This window comes from Macrobrachium nipponense, chromosome 12, assembly GCF_015104395.2.
Source record: "Macrobrachium nipponense isolate FS-2020 chromosome 12, ASM1510439v2, whole genome shotgun sequence".
NCBI lineage: Eukaryota > Metazoa > Arthropoda > Malacostraca > Decapoda > Palaemonidae > Macrobrachium > Macrobrachium nipponense.
The window spans coordinates 8,690,398-8,709,187 of NC_087205.1; the positions used below are offsets into that span (position 1 = coordinate 8,690,398).

The 18,790-nt window shown below is 35.6% G+C and overlaps 1 protein-coding gene across 1 annotated transcript; it reads left to right on the forward strand.

Moving 5' to 3' along the window:
* Nucleotides 1-4,430: 4,430 nt before the first annotated feature.
* LOC135224337 (luciferin sulfotransferase-like) lies at nt 4,431-18,499 on the forward strand. The gene is made up of 5 exons (XM_064263241.1): nt 4,431-4,586; nt 15,253-15,436; nt 16,407-16,586; nt 17,035-17,315; nt 17,483-18,499. Exons 1-5 carry the CDS (start codon nt 4,486-4,488, stop codon nt 17,685-17,687), a joined length of 951 nt encoding a protein of 316 aa, XP_064119311.1. The 5' UTR covers nt 4,431-4,485; the 3' UTR covers nt 17,688-18,499.
* The last annotated feature ends 291 nt before the right edge of the window (nt 18,500-18,790 follow it).

The window sequence follows — 18,790 nt, forward strand, 5'->3', positions numbered from 1 at the left end:
CTAATAACGTGCCTGTTTGAACATGAAAATGCGTAGACTCCCCAGAGTTGAGGATCCCCACATTCATCTTTTTATGATGGAACCTAAGCACCTTCCTCTTTGATTGGTGACAATGTCACCCCAAAGAGGGTTTCTGCTTATTCATATCTCCCAAATAACAAAAGGACGTGGTAACTGTTAATGAATAAGAGATTTAAATTCACTGATGGGGAAGACTTCGTTAGGTGGTAGATAGAGAGAGCATACTGTATATTTTCTTTGCAAATGGTTCTGCACACCTTATCACTTGCAATGCTGATTGATACTAATAGGATTTTGAGGGGTGTCACTTCGAACATATAAAATGACACCACCATGGCTTCCAATATTAAATTATAGGTGGAATGATAGGATGTATACTCTCATGGGCTGGGGCACGTATTATGACCAATCATGGTCTCCTGCAGAGCTACAAACAGGAGACACCTCTGATATGAGCAGCCAAAATTCTTCCCATTTAGCTCTTAATCCCTGACAGTTCCACTGGAGAAAATTAATTAATTTTACCTTCCTTTAGAGGCTGTTACATTAGAGCCTCTTTTAAGAGCTTTCAGCTTACAACCTTGTCCTCTTTTTTCTGGAAGGAGGCCGATTGTTTAGGGCTCCCTTCCTTTTTAGAGGGTTATCAGGCTCAGGAACAGCAGACAAAGCTGGTGTCTCCTGAGGAGGGGTGTGAGGATTGGACATTGTGCATCCTCCAAAGCATTTACAGCTAGTACAGCCTCCAGAGAGGGTGGGAGTGCTAGGTATACCCGACACAGCCTCACAGAGGAAGGGTGTACCAGAAATCACTGGCACGGGCCTCCGTCCGAGGAGGCAGGAGCGCCAGATATCACTGTTCGCAGCCGTCTGCATAGGCGGGAGGCACCAGAAATCACTGGCGCAGCCTCCGAAGAGGAGGCGCCAGCAACAATTGGTGCCGCCTCCAAAGAGGCACGATATGAGGTCGTCACCGATTTCTTATTTAAATTATCCTTATTAAATTTCATATATCTCTTTTCGGTTGGCAGCAACACTGGAAAAGGATATTCCTGGTCTAACATATTGATTCAATACTCTCTCTTTTGCCTCCCTAAATGTGATACGTTCTGTTACCCTTAAAGTTTGAATCTCTTTTTCCATGATGTATACATCACAATTAAGTGAAGATGATGGATGGTTTTCTCCACAATGTATACATCTGGCTTGTTTATTACATATGCCATGCTCTGGTTCACTGCATTTGACACAAGTGGCTGGCTTGCCTTGCAGTTTCTGTCTACAGGACCCTAACATATGTCCGAATTCTTGACAATGGAAACATCTCCTCGGTCTTGGGATATATTGTTTACACAGATCTCAAATATGCGGCCGGGCAGCATATTTCCCAAATCTGGAAGAGTATAGGGACGGGGAAAATTAGAACCAATCAAAGCACGTGGAGTTGATCCATGACGTCACAAGCCACGCCTTTTAACTACACTCAGTCTCATAGCCATTATTGCCAGTCATAATGCCGAAAAACTTCCCCATTTCACAATTTACGGCTTGTATGACCTATACATTTTAGTCAAATATCTCTAAACACAATGCAACACTAATTCAACAACATTTTCTTCAAATGAGATACACCGTGAAATATATTAAACATTATTGGCTTCTCCTTCTTGGTAATAGTGCTCAGTGCCTCTTAATTCCTGCTCGCAAAGTCGAAATTTTCTGCATAAATAATGTTTTCATCGCGAGTTGCTAAATTATATGCTTGTAAATGCGTGTTTAATGCCATTTATAAAGAGTTGCGATAACTCATGTGATGAATCAAACAATGTACAAGATAGTAAAATTGATGGTATGGTAAAAATGATGGTATATGACCTGTAATTAGCACTACAGACTACAGACAGGAGGCCAAGAACTTCGCAGCACTTCGACTCCCATCAAGAATCTTGGACTATGAAAGTGACGACTTTAAAAGCATGGAACGTTTTTCGGGTATTACTGCCTGTTGTTTCAGGCTATAAAAAGGTATTATGTACAGTACTAAAATAATAACTGCCTTATGCTTAAATTAAATATGGAGGATACAGTTTTGATGACAAATTTATGCATTCCGTAGGGGGCTAGTACCGTCAGTACACCTCATTCGGTGCATTGTAGGCATTACTTAAGGTTCTTTGCAGCGTCCCTTCGGCGCCTAGCTGCAACTACTTTCATTCATTTTACTGTTACCTCCGTTCATATTCTCTTTCTTGCATCTTATTGTCCACCCTCTCCTAACAATTGCTTCATAGTGCAACTGCGAGATTTTCCTCCTGTAACACCTTTCAAACCTTTTACTGTCAATTTCCGTGTCAGCGCTGAATGGCCTTAGTTGCCCCAGTGCTTGGCATAATGCCAAAAATCTATATGTAAAAGAAAAAAAATTATGCACTTAATTTAAGGGACACATTTGGCCAGGGATAACTACCGTTATCCCTGGCTTTAATTAATACATGTTGAATATTTGTATCAAATTTTCTGTTGAAAGAGTTGGAAAAAAGTGTCATCCATATTTATTTTAAAGCGTATCGCAGCTCTAATAAATTTATGCATCAATTCTGCTCTAGTTCAGCTTAGTCTACTGTAACTCCGTAAATAGGTAGTACTATTCTGTACTCCTATAATTGCTAAAAGTATTACATACTAATGAAATACTCATTTTAATTCTTTGCACACAATGAATGACAAGTACGAAAGGTTTGCTAAGAATATTAAATAAATTAATAATCAGTGTTTTGTACACAATGAATTTTAAGCAAAAGTCACGTAAGGGCTTGCTAAAAATATTCAATACTGAATTATATTATCACTTTTTATTTGTCTGTATACAATTGTATGAAAAGTAAAAATCAAAAGCAAAAAAATATTCAATAAAAAACTTTTTATATATTTGTAACCAATGAATGGCAAGTACCAAGCAGTTGAGGACATCTGGAAGGTTTTATGAAAATGGAATCCACCTCAAAAAGGCAATTTTTTACTACAGCTTATCAAGTACACCTTGAAAAACAACTGTATTCAGATTAGCTACTGACAGGATGAGTTTGTCAAGTAACTCTATTTGGTTACGGTAGGCTAACTTAGATCACCAAAATAACAATACCGTAGGTTTCCTTGGGTTTCCTTAAGGGCACATTAGCTCTTGAAATGATTTAGCTCTAGAAATGATTTAATGAATGAAGCTGAAACAGTGCCCCTATAAAAAGTAGGGACTATATATGACCTAGTAATGACCAGTATATTGCTCTTATACAATGCACAGTAATGTGCATTACTACGAAACAGCATATGTCCATAGAAATCCGTAATGTAAGCCTACATCCTCTCTCTATTTTCCCCTACAAACAGGTCGGATGCCATCATTTTTACCAGCTTGCATATGATTCATCCAATGAGTTACCGCAACTCTTTATAAATGGCTTTAAACGTGCATTTTCAAGTAAATAATTTAGAAATTCGCGATGTGAATATATTATTTACCAAGAGGAAGAAGCCAATAACGCATAATATATTTCACGGTGTATCTCATTTGAAGAATATATTGTTCTTAAATTAATGTTGCATTATGTTTAGATATAGCTGACTAAAATGTGTCATACAATCCATAAACTGTGAAATTGAGAAATAAGTATTTCTTCAGCATCGTGACTGGCGGCAGTAATGGATATGGGACTGAGGAGGGAGCTAAAAGGCGTGGCTTGTGACGTCATGAATCTGCTCCGTGCGCTTTGATTGGTCCTAATTTTCCCTATCCTTATACTCTTCCAGACTTGGGAAATATGCGTCCGGGGGAAGGATAGCGTTGATCTACATATCTGTAGTTCTATGGCCTCTGCAGACTGTGAGTGTGTAAGCTACAGAGGCTGTAGCACTTCGACATTAAGTTACACCCCAGCTGGTGATTTACAAATAAATCTAGAAACAAATTCATTGTGACAGGTAATAAATGTACTGAATTCATGTTATAAAAGAAAAGCAAGCGAGTTATATTATAATATAATAAGTTAAAAACAAGTAAAAACAAACTAAAAAATAAGGCATTTAAATCGGTACAGAGTCGGAACAAACTGGTGGTAGGTTTTTTAGACCCTTAGGATAAATGATTTTCACCTACTTTTCCTGTATTGCATTTTCTCTAGTTTTACTGTTTTACAACAAACACTGAACACTAATACGTTGATATTTTAGGAATATTTGGACACATTACAACAAATTACATGATTTTCGTTTATATACGCTTAACATTTTGTTTTATTTCATTTTATGTTTTTTCACATTTATTCATTTCAGATGAGAGAGAGAGAGAGAGAGAGAGAGAGAGAGAGAGAGAGAGAGAGAGAGACTGCTGCGGCAACATTCACAGGAGATAAGATAGCAAATCTCAGTGACTGTCATTCGCTCGGCAGAGTGCAACTCAAGAGGACGACCATGGAGGAAAAGATACCTATAACCTTCGAGGACGCGGAGGATTCTTCTCGCTATGGGGAGATGGTTCTCGTCAAACCTGGGGATACGCTGCTGCCAATCGGGTAAGGGATTTCGGAATGTAATCTTTCCTCGGACGCGAGAAAACATTCTATTTGTGCGTTTTTTTTTTTTTTTTTTTTTTTTTTTTTAGTACGGTACCTATTTAGGGAAATGTTTCCACACAGATTGCAATAGATTGCACTAGAAAAAATGCAATACGAACAACCAAAGGGCACGCTGCATTGTGGAATTAGAGTCCGGCATATGGCCAGTAGCCTACAGAATTGAATATAAAGAAATATTGCTTCTCCACAATATTATAAACTCAAAAGGAGAAAAGACTAATTAAAGACGTAGTACATCAATTAAGAGTCCCCTATGGATTGTGCTGGACAAAAAGCTTAGTAACCATAAGAATTATTAAATATAATATAGAGATTAATGGAATGCGAGAATATGCCAAAAAAGCGCTGATAAGGGAAATTAAAGATAAGAATGAAGCAAGATATCGAAGAGACCTTGAAAGAAAAGAGGCAAGAAATGCAGAAGCTGAGGTTCATAAAAACTTCGGGGAAAATAAGTGCATACGGGAACTGAAAACAAAGGACGCGTGTATGCGAATAAAAGCCAGGCTGAATATGTTGACATTGAAGACTAACTTCTGAGGTAAACAAAGACGAGGTCTGTGATATCTGCAGTGTGACATTACTTTAGAGACCTTGGAATCCCCTAGCAGAAAACGGGGGAATTATTATAAAGTTGGCACTGAAAATTAAGGACGTTATTAACCTGGAAAGCGATGGATGTCAAGGCTTAAAAGTAAAGTGGATACTATTTTGTAATAACTATATACTAGCCTGGAACATATTTCATTTTCGGGGTTGGTTATTTATCAACCATAAAAATAATTTTTTTAAATAAAAAAAAACTTCCCTTCGGTTAACTCACATGAAAATATATCAATTCCGAGGTAGAGCGACTTAGAAATTAAAGGACATTTATAGCTTAATGCGTATATATGAATCACTGTGATATGATACGACATATATATATATATATATATATATATATATATATATATATATATATATATATATATATATATATATATATATATAAATAAAAGGTTTTTTTTTGCCACGAAGGAAAAAATGAACAAGCGAGATAGCCAAGTACTTTCGGTTCTGTTCGGACCCTTTAGTATGAATATATATATATATATATATCTATATATATATATATATATATATATATATATATATATATATATAAAATATATATGTATATATATATATGTGTATATATATATATATAATATATATATATATATATATATATGTATATATATATATATCTATATATATATATAATATAATATATATATATATATATATATATATATATATATATATATATATATATATATATACATAATTATCATATATATATATATATATATATATATTAGTATATATATATATACATGTATATATGAATAAATAAATATATATATATATATATATATATATATATATATATAATATATGTATTATTTGTGTGTGTGTACGCATGTGTGTGTGTGTGTATCGTATCACATCACCGTGATTCATATATACACTTAAAGCTACAAATGTCCTTTAATATTGAATTCGCTCTACCTCGGAACTTAATATATTTTTATATATATATATACATATATATATATATATATATATATTATATATATATATATATATTATATATATATCATTATATATTGCTCTTTTCAAAATGCATATTTCCCCTCTTTGAAATGTCATGTAGATTGTGTAATATTTTTTCAGATTCCTAGATAGCTTAGAATAGGATGTTTTAAGATGTGTGTTTAGATTTCGCATTACGTATTGTAAAAGAATATATATATAACGTAAAGAGAGAGATTCTTCTTTGTCTTTTCGAAACTATGAATGTTTAACTTTTATGTCAACACTGTAAGATTTGAGGGTCTGCGAGATACGTTTGCTTTCCTAAATCTGTCAACGCATGTGATAGCGAGAGAATTGAGTCTTGCGTTGTTATCAAAACATGTCAATCTTAATTATCGCTCAGCCCCCGTTTCGATCGGGTACGTGTCTTTCTTTTTTTTTTTAACAGACTGACTCGTACGCGTATGTCTTAGATCAAAACCATATGCATATTGCGCATTTCTTTATGAAGATTGCGTCAGATTTCAAAGCTACTGGAAGGCATTCGTCACAACGTTTTGTATCATCTGCCTAGTCCAGTTTCCATAAAGGAAGAGATTTCATTCTATCTTAGAACCTCGAGGCAGTCAGATCTCTCTCTCTCTCTCGCTCTCTCTCTCTCTCTCTCTCACTCAAAATCATTGAGATTATATTAACGTAATGTAAATGTCACTCATAACTTAGAATTTCGTATTTGATATTTCTTAGAGTTTATTTAGTGTTATTTAGTTTCTTTTGTGGAATCTGAACAAACATGATTTTGTAACGGCGCCTGGTTTTTGTGAAATGTGATATACAAGCTGCAGCAAAAGCGAAACAAAGAAAGAATTGGTATACCAAAAAAAGGTAAAAGTGTTATATTTTTATTAGTTGCAACTAATAACTAATAATGGTTAGGTAACAACTAATAACTAATAATGGATAGGGAGTGTGGCTAACTAATAACAGATGGTTGTGAAGGTTTGGTAAAAATTGTTGGTTACAGTGTTTTGAGTGAAAACATTTACACTTTTACACTTACGTATTTTGTGTTTGGATTGTTCATTGTTTGTGCACTTATTCATTTTCTTATGGAAGTGTGTCTTTTGTTTTATATTTTCATTTCGCATTCACAATTTAATTGACTTAGTTATTTTCATTGTTTAATCATTGAACATTTAAGTAAAGAAATTTAACATTTGTGAATTAATTTGCATTTACTTAGAATTCTTTTCAAGTTTTATTATTGTTTAGTACTAGTGAATTAATTTCTGATTTCAATTATTGCCTAACACTTTTGAATTTTGATTGAATTAATTTTCTTGAATTTTGTGATAAATTAATTTTGATTTAATTTTACTTAATTTGATTCAAGAATTAATTAAACTTTACTTTGTTTTCAAGTAACAGTAATTTTCCCTGATATGTGAATTCACTTATAAATTTTGAATTTGATAATAAATTTTTGTATTTAAAATAATATGAGTGTTTTCATTTAACCAGTATATTTAATTATGACTATATTTATGTTAGGTAGAAACATAGAGTGGTAATTGATTTGGTTTCCTTCAATTTACTTGAAGTGACTTAGAACTAGGGAAGTACTTAGAATTCTGAAATCAGGGAAATACTTAGACTTTTAAAGTTGTTGATGGAGTGATGCCCTTTGATTAATTTAATTATTTACAAGATTACCTCACACCTGTTTTGATGAACTTAGTCTGATTTTCTGCAATACTGGTAAAGTGTTAAGGGATCACTGTTGCCTTTAGAGTATTCAGTCGTTTAAACGTGTTATGAGGGTTCAGGTGTCCTGGCTTTTGGTGAGGTAATTGATGTATGGTAACCAGATACTTGGCACCTTCGTAACATTGTTTAATGGTGCCCAGACCCGGAAAGCAGATTTCATTATCAATCTAGAAATATACTGGTGGTGTTAGGGATATATTTTTGTTTAGGAGAGTGACATATAGCTTTTGTTTTGCATTTATTGTATTGAATTGTAAGTTGATAACTTAGAGGAAAATGGCTCAGTTCAATGTTCAGGAATTTTAGCAGCCCCTTCCATCCAAGTTTTGTCTGAAACCACTCTGACTAGAGCACAGTGGAGTGCTTTAGCAGAGGCATGTGGTGGTTGTGTCTACTAGTATGGTAAAGGCACAATAAGATGTATTGCTATGGAATCATTGATAAACTCTGGTAGGATAACTGATGAAGATGAGTTAGAATTGGCTCAAGAGTTGTTGAACGTAGCACGTGCTGATCTCATAAATAAGCAAGCAGAAAAGAAAGAGAAAAGTGATGCGGAAAGTAGAGCTTAGACGCATTGAAGCAGAAGAGAATTTGATTAAGCTAAAAAACTGCTTGTCTGAAAGAGAAAGTATAGAGGGAAAGACAAGAAAGAAGAGAAAGAGAAGAAGAAAAAGCAGCAGAAGAGGAAAGAGAAATCGCTAGACATGAAAGGGAAATGGAATTGATAGACTAGAATCCACATTACCTGTAATACCGTCTAACCCTAAGCCAAGGTAATCAAGACCCTGTATTTGATGTAGTGAGAGTACAGAAGTTAATCCCTAAGTTTACTGAAGAAGCTCCAGATGAGTTTTTTGATCACTTTGAGAAAGTGGCTTCAGTATGGGATGGCCAGAGGATAAATGGTCAGTTTTTTGCTACAAAGTGTCTTGCTTGGTAAAAGGGAGAAGTGCTTATCTAGCCTTAACAGCTGATCAGTGTAAAGACTACAAGGTACTTAAACACAGTGTGCTACAAGTTTATAAGATGACAAAAGAGTACTACAATGAGAGATTCAGAAATTTAAGAAAAGATGAGAAGGGAACATTCTTAGATTATGCTTACAAAGTGAGAAGGTGTTTCAAACGTTGGGTAGAAGCTGCTATAGTTAAAACTTTTGACGAGTTAGAGAGTTACTTGTTCTTGAACAGTATCTTAAAGGAATTCCTGAACATATAAGAGCCTATTTAAAAGAGAGAGAAGTGAAGAAACTTGACAAAGCTACTACATTTAGAAGATTACAATATAATCAGTAGTAAACATAATTACAATGTCAAGTACCAGAGTCCAACAATGCCCAGGTTTTAAGTCTTATCCAAATAACAGGGAACAAATTTAATGGGAAACCTTCAAGGGCGGGATAATACCAAGAGTACACAAGGTAATACACCTCAGCAAACTAATTGTGAAATCCTCATCCAGTTTTCAAGACAGTTACAGAAACCTAATGTTGTCTGTTTCAAGTCTGGAGAGTAGGAAACTACAGTCAAGAGTGTTACCGGAATCAACAGCAGTCAAAGCCAGTTGGTCAAGTTTGTAAAAGGTGACCAGGTGAAACAAACTACGAAGAGCATGTGGGAAAGAATCAGACTCCAGAGAAGAATGAAACTAAACAAGCTGAATGTTTAGCAACCAGTGGAAATGTTACCTCAAGCAGTGAGTGCTTAGCAGTGTGGAGGCTTTTAAGCCATATATCTATGAGGGTATGCTGTCAACTCAAGAAGGAAGTATGCAGTACCAGTCAAGATATTATGTGATACAGGGAGTAACCATAGTGTGGTAGTTACGTGGTTCTCACCCTCAGTTGGAGAAGAGTCTCACAGGCGATTCAGTTATTTTGAAGGGTATAGGAGGAGAGGAAGTAACTCCTATATGCCGCTTACACCTGTCATGCGAATTGGTGACAGGGAATGTTGATTTTGCTGTAAAGGACTCACTGGCTGTGGAAGGTATACATGTTTCTGTTGGGGAAATGAAGTTAGTGGTGTGCCATTTATTCCTTGTCCTGTAGTGACAGACAAAACCATTGAGGATTAGTCCTACATAGAGTTTGGAGAAGAATAACCCCCACCTGTTTCCTTGTTGTGAACTACCAGAAGTATGAAGAGGACTACGACTGCAAGTGAAGAAACTGAGGATTTACACACCCAAGAAGGATCTTTGTGCTTAGAAGAATTGTTCCAGGGAAGTGAAGTTTCCCATAGTGCGACCAAGAAGTAATTCCCCAAGAAGATGAAGAAGGACGACGACGACGAAGAAGAAGACCTGATGTTCCTGAAGAGACTCCGAGTAGTCCAAGTGTTACTGAAGACAGAAGTGAAACTACAGTAGCTGAGTTAGCAGATATTGAGAATTCAACCCTTGAAGTTGGTCAAGTGACAAGAGAGAAGCTGATGGCTTGCAGAAGAAGGATGCATCGTTAACTGATTTGTTCTACAGAGTTGTTGATCCGAGAAGAGGATGCAACAAGCTTCCTACCTGTTTACTATCTGAAGGAAGGTTTGGCTGATGAGGAAGTATAGACCTACAGATATACCAGGAGATGCTGTATGGGGCGAATATCATCAAATTTTGATTCTATATCCATTAGAGAAAGCAAGTGGTTGCAGTAGCCTCATGAGTCTGGACATATGGGAATCCAGGAAGACTGTGGAGAAGATCATGAAATATTTTTTTTCTGGCATGGACTTCACAGAGATGTTAGCATGGTTTTGTCGTGAGTGTCATACCTGCCAGATAGCTGGAAAACGAAATGAAACCATCAAGAGAGCCCCCCCTACAACCTATAGAAGTTAGAGGAGAACCCTTTAGCAAAGTGATTATAGACATGGTTGGACCGCTGCCGAAGACAAAGAAAGGAAATGAGTATCTGTTAACATTAAGTGTCCTGTGACAAGATATCCGGAAGCAATCCCTGTTAGAAACATATCTGCCAAGATAGTTACTGAAACTTATGGAGTTTTTCTCAAAGTTTGGAATACCAGAGATAGTACAAAGTGACAGAGGAACAAACTTTACTTCAAAGTTATTCCAGGATGTGATGAATTTGTTAGGAGTGAAACAACAGTTATCCACTGCCTATCATCCAGAGGACAAGGTGCCTTAGAAAGGTTCCACCAGACATTGAAAAGTATGCTGACAAAGATTGTTCTGAGTCAGGAAGAGAATGGATGTTGGTTTACCATTAATGTTGTTTGAAGTTAGGGTTTAGTGCTTATCAAGAAAGATATGGGATGTTCACCTAATGAGATGATTTTTGGAAAAAAAAGAGAAAGTGAGAGGACCGTTGAAGATTCTTGACAGAAAATTGGGAAGAAAATCAAGAGGAAAGCAACCAAAGGAGAGTATGTGGAGAACTTAAGGAAAAGGTTGAAAGAGATTAGAAAATTCTCTTTAGAAAACTTGAAAATGAGTCAAGAGAAAATGAAAAGGAGATTTGATGCAAAGACTAAGCTAAGAAGTTTTAGTGTTGGTCAACAAGTGTTAGTGTTCTTACCTGTCAAGAGATTTCCCCTCACTAATAAATTTCAAGGTCCTTACAAGATAATTCAGAAGTTAAGTGATAGAACTTATGTGATTGAAACACCAGAAAGAAGAAGAAAACAAAGGAAGATACATGTGAACTCTTGAAACCTTATTTCTTTCAGAAACTAAAACTGGAAACTGTGTCAGTAACCCAAACAACTGTATCTACAGAAGATATTCGATGATTGGCTAACACGAATTGGGAACTGCAAGGGCAGGAAAGATGAATAATTCTTCAATTTTGGAAAATTTGGAGGATAAACTGAAACATCTGAGTGTTGAACAAGGTGAAGACTTAAGTGAAGTAATTAGAAGTTTTCCAGAAATTTTTCAGATGTGCCTAGATTGTACTGATCTGACCAGGCATGAAATCAAGATTCAAGAAGATGGAAGACCTTTCAAGCAAAAGAGCCTATCGCTTATCACTGTAGCATCGAGATGTTTTGAAGAAGGAAGTTGAGTATTTGCTGCAACATGGATTAGCAGAACCCAGTTCAAGTCACTTCAGTTTCTCCATGTGTGTTGGAAGAAACCAGATGGTTCCTTTAGGATGTGTACTGATTATAGGAAGCTGAATTCAATCAGTGTGGCTGATAATTATCCTTTGCCTCTTATAGATCAGTTACTTGATAATATTGGGCAAGCCAAGTTTGTTTCCCAAGATAGACTTGTTGAAAGGATATTATCAAATTCCCTTAGATGAGAATGCGAAGTTGCTGTCAGCTTTTATTACTCCATTTGGACTGTATCAGTATACTGTTCTGCCGTTTGGTCCTGATGAATGGACCCGCAACATTTCAACGAGTGATGGATCAATTGCTAGGATCAATAGGAGTAGGTGTATACCTAGATGACATCGTGATTTACTCTACAACGTGGGAAGAACATCTGAAGATTCTGAGGAAAGTTTTCAAGAAACTACAAGAAGCAGGATTAACAGTCAACTTAGAGAAGAGTGAGTTTGGAAAGGCAAAACTGTACAGTATCTTGGTTTGAAGTTGGGAAAGGCCTTTCTGCTCCAGTAAATGCTAATGTAGAAGAGATTTTAGGCATGGCTGGATTCTATCGTCGTTTTTGCCCAAATTTTCTCAGCCGTAGTAGCTCCCTTGACAGACTTAACTAGTCCCAAAAGCTAAGTTTATTTGGACCCCTCTAGAGTGTCAAGAATCCTTTGAGAAGGTAAAAGCCCTTTTAACTTCAAGACCAGTACTTCAAGCTCCAGACTTCGACAAGACAAGAAATTTTGTGATACAAGTTGATGCGTCAGACTGTGGTGTTGGAGCTGTTCTACTTCAAGAAGATGAAAATAATATCTACCATCCTGTTGTGCTTCATGTCTACAAAATTGAAAAAAACATCAGAAAGTATATCGACAATCAAGAAGGAAACTTTAGCCTTAATCACTGCATTGAAAAATTTGAAGTGTATGTGAATAGACCTAGGAATGACGAAATTTTAGTGTTGTCTGTGATCACAATCCACTATCATTTATCCAGAGAATGAAAAACCATAATCAAAGACTGACCAGGTGGTCTTTGTGCCTGCAACAGTATAACTTAAGAGTGCAGCACATTAATGGCAAAAACAATGTAGTTGCTGATTATTTTATCTCTTTGGCGAATCGTTGGATTCAACACCGTGATAAAGAATCTTCTGGGGGGAGGTATATTATATATTGCTACTTTCAAAATGCATATTTCCCCTCTTTGAAATATCATGTAGATTGTGTAACATTTTTTTCAGATTCCTAGATAGCTTAGAATAGGATGTTTAAGAATGTGTGTTTGATTTCGCATTACGTATTGTAAAAAAAGAAATAATAGTATATATAAAACATAAAGAGAGAGATTCTTCTTTGTCTTTTCGAAACTATGAATGTTTAAATTTTATGTCAACACTGTAAGATTTGAGGGTCTGCGAGATACGTTTGCTTTCCTAATCTGTCAACGCATTTGATAGCGAGAGAGTTGAGTCTTGCATTGTTATCAAAAAAATAGTCAATCTCTCAAATTATCGCTCAGCCCCCGGTTTCGATCGGGTACGTGTCTTTTCTTTTTTTTTTTTTTGTTTTTTTTTTTTCCAAAAAGACCAGACAGGACTCGTACGCATATGTCTTAGATCAAAACCACGTGCATATTGCACATTTCTTTATGAAGATTGCGTCAGATTTCAAAGCTACTGGAAGCATTCGTGACAAGAACGTTTTGTATCATCTGCCTAGTCCAGTTTCCCATAAAGGAAGAGATTTCATTCTATCTTAGGACCTCGAGGCAGTCAGATCTCTCTCCTCTCTCTCGCTCTCTCTGCATCTCTCTCTCTCTCTCTCACTCAAAATCATTGAGATTATATTAACGTAACGTAAATTGGTCACTCATAACTTAGAATTTCGTATTGATATTTCTTAGAGTTTATTTAGTGTTATTTAGTTTCTTTTGTGGAATCTGAACAAACATGATTTTGTAACGGCGCCTGGTTTTTGTGAAAGTGTGATATACAAGCTGCAGCAAAAGAGAAAGAAAGAAAGTTGGTTATACCAAAAAGGTAAAGTGTGTTATATTTTCATTAGTTGCAACTAATAACTAATAATGGTTAGGTAACAACTAATAACTAATAATGGATAGGGAGTGTGGCTAACTAATAACAGATGGTTGTGAAGGTTTGGTAAAAATTGTTGGTTACAGTGTTTTGAGTGAAAACATTTACACTTTTTACACATTACGTATTTTGTGTTTGTGATTATTGTTCCATTGTTTGTGCACTTATTCATTTTCTTATGGAATGTGTCTTTTTTGTTTTATATTTTCATTTGCATTCACAATTTTAATTGACTTAGTTTATTTTCATTGTTTAATCATTGAACATTTAAGTAAATTTAAACATTTGTGAATTAATTTGCATTTACTTAGCTTAGAATCTTTTTCAAGTTTTCAAAGTTTTATTATTGTTTAGTACTTGTGAATTAATTTCTGATTTCAATTATTGCCTAACACTTTTGAATTTTGATTGAATTAATTTTCTTGAATTTTGTGATAAATTAATTTTGATTTAATTTTACTTAATTTGATTCAAGAATTAATTAAAGGGAACTTTACTTTGTTTTCAAGTAACAGTAATTTTTCCCTGATTTATTGTGAATTTCACTTATAAATTTTGAATTTGATAATAAATTTTTGTATTTACAAATTTTTATGAGTGTTTTCATTTAACCAGTATATTTAATTATGACTATATTTATGTTAGGTAGAAACATAGAGTGGTAATTGAATTGCTTTGGCCTTCAATTTACTTGAAGTGACTTAGAACTAGGGAAGAACTTAGACTTTTGAAATCAGGAAATACTTACTTTTAAGTTGTTGATGGAGTGATGCCCTTTGATTAATTTAATTATTTACAAGATTACCTCACGCCTGTTTTGATAAACTTAAGTCTGATTTTCTGCAATACTGGTAAGTGTTAAGGGATCACTGTTGCCTTTAAAGTATTCAGTCGTTTAAACGTGTTATGAGGGTTCAGGTGTCTGGCTTTTGGTGAGGTAATTGATGAATGGTAACCAGATACTTTGGCCACTTGGTTCGTAACAATATATATATATATATATATATATATATATATATATATATATATATATATATATATATATATATGTATATATATTTAACGTTCATGAGTAACACAATGGCAGTTGCTCTATAACTACACTCCATTACAGATACAGAAGACTGGCCAGTACTTTCTACAACTTCGAGTACAGGAACGACGACATCTGCTTGATCACTTATCCCAAGAGTGGCACCAACTGGACAGCTCAAATCCTCTGGGGAATGACGCACATCAATGAACTACAGAGGGCAACGACACAGAGCGTCGAGAGCAGGCTCTTCATATTAGACAATGTAAGTTTCAGTTATATCCTCTCTCTCTCTCTCTCTCTCTCTCTCTCTCTCTCTCTCTCTCTCTCTCTCTCTCTCTCTTATTGATAAATGTGTATCAGTTATAAAGCTAAAAATGAGGAAACTAAGATTTAGGCATTGGCTGGAACAGACATCAATCATTTTATCGTTATATTTACTGTAATCTATGACAAAAATGTCAGGAATCATTCCTTATTATTTTTTAGCAAAAATTTGTGGGGAAGAAGAATTAGAGAGCCATTATTTTGTAAAACATGCCTAAAGAAAAGAATGCCCATGAATATTAAAGACTGAAGGGAAACACAAAATTAAAGGCAACCAATAAAGATAAGTTAACAGAAAGGCAAAAGTCCGCATAAAAAACGTCCTATATAAGCCTAGAGAACCAAGGTATCTTACGTTGAAGGTCTAAATCGTAATTATTACAGCCGGCAAGGAGAAACCCATGACTGAGAAATCTTGTTTAAAACTTAAAGATACTGATAAGATATTTACAATTTATACAAGAGAAGGTAGGATAAAATACCTGAAACATGGAGCACTGATCTCCGTAAATATGTGAACTAAGTAAATAATACCTATGTTACATGACAGAATTGAACCTGTTCTTTAAATACGTAGTACTGCGAAAAGAAACAAATATTAAGAGCAGTTTCCTATGCTAAGTGAACTATGATAGGTGGGATGGTACGAGACCGGCCAATCAAGAAGGTTTTGGGATTATCCTGTTCTATATTTATGGAAAATTTGAATTTCATGTTTCTCTTGGTTTCATTCCATATTAGTATTCTTTCCAGGCTAATTACCTTTGTTTTAATGTAGATATCTCACCCTTTCACTCTCACTGACAAATTCTTATCTCTTATCCTATCAGCAGTTAATGTCTTATACAATGATAATAATACGCTTCGTCTTCATAGTAAGTACACCAAGAATTTCTACAACTTTCCAGGACTTTCTTCACGACGTATCGGAAAAAGACTACATGGAAAGGCTGAGAGCCAAGCGTCCCGAAGCCAGAGAAGAAGACGGACCAGTCTTGCAGTTGGCAGCCCTGGAGAAGGGGCGTCGCTTGTTATGGAGTCATCTACCATTTAATCTTCACAACCCTAATATCTTAGATAAATGTAAAGTTAGTGGACCACCGTGACAGTTCACCCATGAACTAAATGGATTTACTACTCTGGTGAAACACTGAGCCTGTCTTCCTCTGTAGTTGACCTCTTTCTGTAGGCCTATTATTGGGCAGGAATATCATGATGACGAGCATCTGGCTACGAAACAACACTGTTTAAACTCACCATTTTATCATTTTATTTTACAACATACAAGTAGTTTAGTATTTGTCTAAAACTGTTTAGTACTTTAATCTAATATTGTCTTCTAAGTTTAGAGTTCTTTTTCATTCATTTTCTTTCTTCTTCTTCCCAGCTGGTTCCCCTTTTTTATATGGGGTCGCCGTTTCGGATAAGCCATTTCCATGTAGTTCTATCCTGCGCTTCTGCCTCATCAATTCCCTTCTCATTTTCTTTCTAAAGTCCCTATATTCCCTAACTACACGTGACATTTCTTCCTGGCAGGTCGTTTACGTGATGCGCCACCCAAAGGACAACATGTTTTCCCGATACATGCACTTCATCAAGATAGAGCAAGCCACGATTCAGTACATGGCCGAGAACTTCATGACCGGCAATGTAACATATGGCAGTTACTGGCATCACGTCAATGAGGCTTGGAAAAGGAGGGACCATCCCAATTTGCACATCATGTTCTACGAGGATATGAAAGCGGACATCATGGCTGAACTTAAGAAGCTGAGTCAGTTTTTGGGAACGAGCCTTACTGAAGAGCAGCTGAAGAGGTAAACTAGCTGGTTGAAGTGATAGAGATAAAGCACTTATTTAGGTGCTAGACATTTAAGGTCATTTTTAAAACAAGCTTGACTGGTCAATTAAACTTCTTGACAAAATAAGCACAGTAAAGATCAGGGATATAAATTAATCACTATAATGATGACTCATTCCTCAGGGTAGCAGAGCTCACCAGCTTCAACAACATGAAGGATCATCCTACAATGGTGGTTAACATCCAGGGTTTACAAGGATCCTTCTTGCACAAAGGGGAAGTGGGTTCCTCGAAAGGGCAACTCCCGCCGGAGCTCGATGCTCAGATGGACGCTTGGATCAAGGACAATGCTTTGAGAGTAGACCCAGCATTCAGATACCTCTCTTAAGCCAATGTTTTGGGAAACAAAAAAGTATACTGACTCTACCTGAATCAATCCTATGCCGAGACCACAACACCTGGCAGTTTGTATAATGTTTGTTTCAGCTCCATAGCAGGAACCAAAGGGTATTAGTAATACTATTACCTTAGAGCATCTGGTACCATCATCCAATGAATAATCTAACTACAAAGTATATTACTTAACTGTATAATAATACAATAATGAAAAAAACTTAATTTTTTAATGGCAGCAGCCTTTTCTCCTTTCATGAATACTTGTGTCTTTGATGAATATTACGTCATTTGCTTTCTACCGGTGGTAGGCAAAAATTTCTTTATTACATATGGATTGTCTGAAGATTAACTCATAATACATCTAAAAATTCGCCAGCTCATAAACCAACGTGACGTCACCAGAAACACTCTAAAAGTCTGTATCTATGGTCTTTAAGTCTCAAACTCGTTTTCTATGGACATCATTGGTAGGCAACAGTGTACATGACATTAGTCAAGGGTACCTAAAGTTGTCGGACATAATTTCTTCTCGTACTTTCAAACTTTTGTCATCATAAAAGCCAAATATTATATCATGGAACGATCGAAAACTGCATAAAATAAATGACCGTCGATTCCATGAACATCACAGTTTTCGAGGAATCATGACGTCACCTTAGACTGTCCAAAAAGTTTTGTTTCTGTTTATGACGGTGGTAGGCAGCATTTAAGTATCTTGAAAAGTGAAAACTTGTAACGTTCCTTACCCTGTTATGTAGCTTCTTACGAGCATGAAAAATGTTTATCATTAATATCAATTCTAAGATATGTAAAAGAAAATTAACGTTTCTGTCATTAAAAATAACTGACGAGTATAAGCATACGTCGAATGTGAGGGCGTCGTGACGTCATCTGAAACGGTCTAAGGAGTTGTGTTTCTCAGACCAAGAACTTTGGAATGCCAACTCCAAGGATTGCAGAATTTCTAACGCGTCCGAATTGATCAAATAAAGTTAGATTAAATATCTTTCTGAAAGCATTAAGAAATTGAAACATTTCAATAAATGGAACATATAATAAGATATTGATTAATTTTAAGCATGGCTGTCCGAATCC